The sequence below is a fragment of the Diaphorina citri genome, unplaced genomic scaffold (genome assembly GCF_000475195.1).
Source record: "Diaphorina citri unplaced genomic scaffold, Diaci psyllid genome assembly version 1.1 scaffold110, whole genome shotgun sequence".
In the NCBI taxonomy this organism is placed as follows: Eukaryota; Metazoa; Arthropoda; class Insecta; order Hemiptera; family Psyllidae; genus Diaphorina; species Diaphorina citri.
Window position 1 is genome coordinate 296,082 of NW_007377547.1, and position 7,017 is coordinate 303,098.

A 7,017-nucleotide genomic window follows, 5' to 3' on the forward strand; every position below is an offset into this window, starting at 1 on the left:
AAAAAAAAAACTTGGTTTAAGTTTACGCGGTGGTTTAATTGGCGCGTTGGACTTCGGATCTGGAGGTTGGTGGTTCGAGTCCAAGTCAAGTCATAAAAATTAGAGTAGTGCATTTAGCAGGGAACGATATTTGTGACAAGCGTTTATGCCTAACACAATTAAAATTCCTTTGTTTGTTCTTTGTTTTTTTTTTCAAGTTTAATTCCTAGATTATGCAATCTGATTGGCTAAAAAGTTTGAGATCAACCATAATTATAGATTGCCTTAAAATTAAACTCAGGTCAAACTTTGATTGTGGCTCTGGACAAAATACGCCAAAAGACTAAAAGATAGGTAAAAGATCGAAGTTATAGAGCCTGAACATGGGTAAAAATAAGCTGGCACACTTTCTTGAATGCTTTCATGCTTTCCAACACCAACCTCAGTGAACTTCGGTTCGAATCCAAGTCTAGTCATAAAATTTATCAAATTAGGTGAGGAATGAAGCGACATTAAATTTGTGACAAGCATTTTACGTATGCCTTTAGTACAATCAAACCCATAAAAAACTTCCCTTTCCTTTTTGTAGTCCAACTTTCCTGCCACCCTGTCGGTTTTAATATATTGCTTCCTGAATGAATACGAATAGTTTAATTAAAAAAGTCGATCCAATATGAATACCTGAAACAATATGTTTATATTGTGCGATAAATATACTGGGTGATTCAAGCATCATGTAAGTGTAGGTATACCTATGTAGGAAGCATCAGTGGAAAGTGTTTTTTTTTTTTTTTTTTTTTTTTTTTTTTAAAAAATTATGGTTTAGTACAGGGCTACATGCGCTATCGCGCCAAAGAAGGGAAACGATCCTCAGAAGAGGGAAAATTTTGAAAGAAAATATGACTTAAACAGGCGGCCCATGCGTGGTAGTCCCTTCCTTCCGCTTTGAAATTCGCTGTAACTTTTATTCATCTTCTTGTCGGTTGCAGAACGACTTGGTCGCTCAATATCATCAATATTCAGTTCAGTGTTTATCTAAGGTGTCGTGTTCCATTTACCTTTTTGTAATGGGAATAGAACGATGTTTAGGTACCTTAAAACCTTACTTCCTTGTAAATAAAGATAATGTTCCTTCCTCACCAAACAGACCTTTCAAAACGCAGTCCTTTTTTGAAAAGAGACCTTCGATAATCTGCCTTGATGGCGCATGGCGCAGTGAACACTTATTCAATCTTAGCCGAGGCATGGCCTTTTACGAGTATCTTTATGTAATTGAGAATTTTATGCCATAATAACAGACTACTAAGGGTTAGGTGGTAGAGAAGTCCCCTGGTGACCTTCCGCTCAAGACTCTCGAGAGTTGATTATTAGTGAAATATCCCAATTCTGTTTCTGATTCCACACACTAAAGGTGTATGTATTGGACTATGTATTGGACACACAACAATGTATTGGACTTTTTCCTATCTGACGTGACGCTTTCTTTTATATCTTTTATGTTTTCAGTTAAATACTGGGGTGTTTGAAAACCCCTGTGTTCAATCGGTGTAGAATTCGCTCACGGAATGTCCACTACGTCACCCTCTTCAGATAACAGACAACAATAAATTGTTGATAACAATAACCAGAAGAGGTAAATAGAAAACATATGATCATCCGCAACAGTTTTAATACTCATTTCGAGGTTAATCGTTTCATGAATGACGTCATCACCGCGACCACCGCGTACGCGTCGCGTACCCTTAACCGATTCGACTATACAATGAGTATTCAAACTCGCCCTAACCCTAAACCACATCATTGTCCACACGCCAAGAAATGACGGGAATAGCCTTTCTCAACCCGGTACATAACCACACCCTCAGAATCCTTGTTGGTGTATTTTGTGTCTTTGTAATCTTTCCTACCACGTCACCCTGTCGTTTTGGAAAAGTTTTAATAGAAAAGTTACTATAATTATGCCTAGAGATACATTCTGAACAATCTCCACCATTATACGTACAGAAACTTTTCCTCTGTCTGCAATCTGGATTCTAGGCTGAGGCAAAAAGTCTTCATCTATTTTCTATAAGCTGTTTTTATACAATGTGAATCAGGCGACTCTAAAATGAGTGTGTTTTAAGATGTTGAACAAAAGATTTCGACGGTACGGTAGGTCGCGGCTGTATTTTCAAGACCAAGACCACAATCTTTTTCTTTGCCTTTTCCTCTGTACAGACGGGGTCGGCGTTTTCCGTCAGCCTCTCAATCAGCCCTACCTACCTACCTACCTACCTAGGGTGATTACTTCGCACTCAACCTTTGCTATTTCTTTAGCTAGGGAAATTCAGGCTGATCTACTGCCTGTTTAAAGTCCCCCAGCCAGACTATACTGGTCTATACTCCCTGTTTAACGTCCCCTAGCCAGACAAAATATAGGTGACTAATTAAAGATAAATAAATGATTGAAGGAAAGACTCACTTAGGCGGGAAAGTTTGAAAGCGTCAGCAGTGTTGATCACATCCACGTAGGCTTGCAGTTCGAACCTGCGCGTGGTAGTGTTCTGATTATGCGTCAGCATGGCGAACTTGAATGCTGACTGAACTTCATCCGTGCCCTGCTCGAATATTGCTCCTGGAATCAGACATAAGGATGACTACAGTTAGTTAATGATTAACGTGATTTGGCCTCTATGCAAGCGCGCTAGCGGAGGAGCAGAAAGAACTGCGCAGAAAGGTATGCGCACAAACACATTAATGCGTTGCCTGCTTTGCTCGGGACATTTGATGTGACGTCATCGCCTACGGGAGCGTATACCGTGACGTCAAAGTTCACGATTTACCGGCATTTTTTAAATCGATTTATCTCGTACGGGAGCGTATGCCGTGACGTCAAAGTTCACGATTTACCGGTTTTTTTAAATCGATTTATCTCGGAATCTAGAAGTCGTATAAGAAAAAGAAAAATTCCGTTGGTCCTCATTTTTCCTGCTCTATGACTTTGAAACATCACCCATCTAGAAGTCGTATAAGAAAAATTCCGTTGGTCCTCATTTTTCCTGCTCTATGACTTTGAAACATCACCCAAGTAAGCGCAACTGATCTATTTCCTCCATTGCTCCGTTTTCTCTTGTGCACTGTGTGTTGTGTTTTGGCAGATCGATGTAAGCAACATTCCAACTCTCCCTCCTCTCTCTTCCTCCTCCCTCCCCTCTCTCCCTCCCCTTTTTCATTCCTTCTGCACCACAACATCCCGCTGTATAATGTTTGGGTTGTATAACATGTTGCCATAATGTAACGTTTTGATACATATAATTATCTATGTATGTCATGGAGAGAGGGAGAAATATTCGTCGTCCCTCCCTTGACTGGTTCTGTTTAAACTAGGAAAATGGAAATTATTTTATGTTCAAATATTATAGTACCCTCGAAAAATATTAGGTATTGGAATTTAATAAAATATCTTTGGAAGACGAACTGGTGCGAGTCCTAATTTTTAATCCCTCGATCTAGTGACTAGTCAATCAGAGAGATCTCCCATAAAAAAAAACCACTTCGAAATCATCAATCGAACTTGAATCGCTTGCATTAGTCGTATGTATGTTCTTCTCTTCTGAAGCTCGTTGTCCGTCTCTTGGCGTGACAGCGTCTATACTAAACCATAGGAAAATACACCTAGTCCAATGTGATGGACCACTAAGGAAATCAGCATTTCCTTTTGTGGTACCATCCTACCATCTAAACTCTAGACATTCCAAAGTTCAAACCCACTGGATAGATGATAACACATCTTCAACTTCCTACTTGCGGTTCGAAAAACCACGGTCTTACCAAGGTAATACCCCTCCCTGAAAATTCTCCTCCCTCTTTTGTTTATCTTTAGGATTTCAAACGTCCCTTTCTCCCTCTTTCTGTATCTCCCCCGTTTCTCTCTTTATCTTTTCCCATTTCTCTCTTTATCTTCTTCATTCTCTCCCCAATCCTTTCTTTATCTCTCCCTTAATGTAAATTTAATTGCTTCTACTTTGTCGCTTTTTATTTTCATAGCCTCGACCTTTTTTTTTTTACTTTCAAGAAGCCTCCGACAGAGTCCTTGGACTTTTATAGCGATAAAAAAAACCCCTACGAGTACAGCTCTTTAAAAATGACTACAGCCAGCTGATGAGGATTAACAATCCTTAAATAACTGTTCTAGTCTGACCCTTGGTTTTTAATCCTGTCAGGTACCCCAGCTATCCAATTTAACTTCTCAATCAAAAAAATTCCAACCATCTTCAACAATCCAATATCCACTTAAATATCTTTTATGTCTTAAATAAAGACTTAACGATAATAATATGTATACGTATACCTATTTAGGTATTAGTTCATAACTTTACACCCTCATTCAAAATTTAATAGGATCCATCATACCATCACTTTCAAAGTTTCAAATTATAAATGATTAAAATATTGAAACAATTACCTCCTAAAAATTACTAAGAATTTCCAGCGCCCCAAATAGTCCGAATTCCTCGTTAAAACACAGGCCCAAAATTTATCCCCGTAGGCCTTCAACATTTCCTTTGATGTAAAAACAAAACTTGTACAATATTATTAAAACCCATTTCGCACTATCCCTTCACTGCCCTGCCTGTTTCACCTTTCACCCAATAGAAACAGCTCGTGTAATCCGAAATTCGAGGGAAATTCATCAAATGCCTCTCTGTGATACTTGGACGCTTTGTCCGGGCCGTAAACACGGTTACCTGTAGTTTTAGGGGCACCAATATCATAGAGGTGATAGATTGGACTGTAACAACTGCGGACTCATCGTCCCGAAATCTCAAAGAGAGTACGACAGGATAGGAGAAAGCCAGCCGTTCCACGAATGAATTTTATCTGTTTTGGATGACGTCCGCCCCGGGCAAATATAGAGCCCACAACCTAGCGCTTACAAGGCCATCAGACGCACTACCCTCCAAGCCAACTAGGATGGCGTCTTGTTTCAGGGCTCCGAAATTTGGGCTCTTCTTGAAAAGCTTCCTCTCGGATCTACTTGGAAGGGTGACATATTGTTAATCCAATTTTGGTCGTTTTTCAACAGCAGTAGAATTCAAATGTGTATACCTTCTTATTCCTCGTAGATATATAAAGCTGTGTCCACACCTCGATCGAGGGCCGTCGACTATGTGTGAACAAAGCTTAACATTAGCATTGGTACTAACGCCTTTTTTCGTGGTCGAGGTCGTCTTAAATCGGCCCTGGCTATACTTTCTTTTCCTCGTTGACTTGTCAAAAGCTTGCCCGGAAGCCGTGTATCGACTGCCTCATCTTAGTATTCCTTGTTCTGTTTAGACATCCCTCGTAATTCTGAAGGACACCTGCCTGGAATAGCTTCCGGCTGTTTTTCTTATTCATCCATTCAACGTGTTTCCACCGTCTAATCCCAGGGTAAGAAAACTCTTTTTGGGAGTAAGAAACGCCAGGAACGCGGGAGTGTTTCTTCTTACTCGGTGCTGCGCTCTGTTGACTCTTCCCGGCCTCACTCGGGTTACGTGAGGTTATTCTGAGAAAAGTATCTGAACGCACAGCAGTGCGCCAGGCTGAATTCTAGTAAGCACGCCTGTGTTTCCTTCCAAAACGGAACCCATTCCAATGGCGCGATATCTTGGATTTCCTATGGTTTAGTACAGGCGCTATTACGCCAAAGAAGGGAAACGAGCTTCAGAAGAGGGAAAATTTTGAAAGAAAATATGACTTAAACAGGCGGCCCAGGCGTGGTAGTCCCTTCCTTCCGCTTTGAAATTCGCTGTAACTTTTATTCATCTTCTTGTCGGTTGCAGAACGCCTTGGTCGCTCAATAGCTTTGGAATGAATGAAACAGCTGATTCGTGACCTTGTGTTTGTTTTCATTTCAAGGTTACGAAAAATCAAAACAAAAAATTTTGTGATAAAAAAAAGTCGTTGCTTGTGAAATCTGGTGGATGTGAATTTCCTGATAAGAACTGATAACAGATATGATAAGCATAGGATAAGGACCATCCTAAACTTGTATCCTATAGATAAGTAAGTTGTACAACTTTGGTGCTCATCATTATAACTGCATGTGGATTTTGAGAGTAGAAAAGTTTGATAGCCTAGGTCAAGGAATGAATCAGCTTTGCTTTGAGAGAGTGCAAAAAAACTTTACAGTGATGAGAGAAATATTAAATGATATCTAGCTATACTAGAAAGTAAGGTACAAGTAGATATTTCGAACAGTAAGTTGTGTAAAATGAGTAGATTTGTGTCCAAAAGGTCAAAATGAAATATTGAATGCAAAAATTATGTAATATTCCCTTGGTCCCTCCAAACATGGCATGTGTATTTTAAATTCAGGGTCAAGGTTCTGTTGAGTAGATAATAAAGCCCTGTACATGTTTGTAACAAATTCAAATTGTTAAATTAAATATATTAATTAAATTATAGTGATTGTGCTAGAAATATTTTGTGATGTAAAATTTCCAACTGTTGCATATTTCATTGTTTGTATTTCCTAGTGCTTTGGTTGACTGGAAAAACCTCACTCAGGAAAATCAAGTAGAATATTTCATTGTTTGTATTTCCTAGTACTTTGGTTGACTGGAAAAACCTCACTCAGGAAAATCAAGTAGAAACAACCATGAAAAATATCAGGAATTAAAATACCTTATGTTTTATTTATGTTTGAATAATGACCTGATAACTTTTCTTTCTTTTACTTTTCCAGGTTCAAATTAAACTCCCTCCATCTCTAGTCACCATGGGAGAACCAGACAACAGTTTCCTACAGAAAGTCAAAAATGATCCACATGCATATCTTGGATTTGCGGGATGTTTAGCCACAGCCGGCTATGGTCTTTATAATTTATGATCCACATGCATATCTTGGATTTGCAGGATGTTTAGCCACAGCCGGCTATGGTCTTTATAATTTCAAGAATCGGGAGATCTCCGCATCATTGTTCCTAACAAGGTTAAGAGTCATTGCACAGAGTGTGTTTGTAGTTACATTGACAGCTGGTGTAGGATATCAACTAGTTACCAAACACATAATAC

General features: G+C 39.2%; 1 protein-coding gene and 1 long non-coding RNA gene across 2 annotated transcripts in view; one reads left to right on the top strand and one right to left on the bottom strand.

The window, feature by feature from the left end:
• Positions 1–2,596, bottom strand: part of LOC103524645 (glutamate receptor 1-like) — a 152,434-nt gene extending 149,838 nt beyond the window's left edge. Inside the window, exon 1 of the mRNA XM_017449693.2 lies at positions 2,441–2,596. Within this exon, the coding sequence (XP_017305182.1) occupies positions 2,441–2,540 (100 nt within the window). The 5' untranslated portion in view covers positions 2,541–2,596. The remainder of the gene's footprint in view (positions 1–2,440) is intronic.
• Positions 2,597–5,885: 3,289 nt separating this feature from the next.
• LOC113465463 lies at positions 5,886–6,811 on the top strand. The gene is made up of 2 exons (XR_003390169.1): positions 5,886–6,006; positions 6,689–6,811. It is a non-coding gene; the product is annotated as an uncharacterized LOC113465463 (long non-coding RNA).
• Positions 6,812–7,017: the final 206 nt, after the last annotated feature.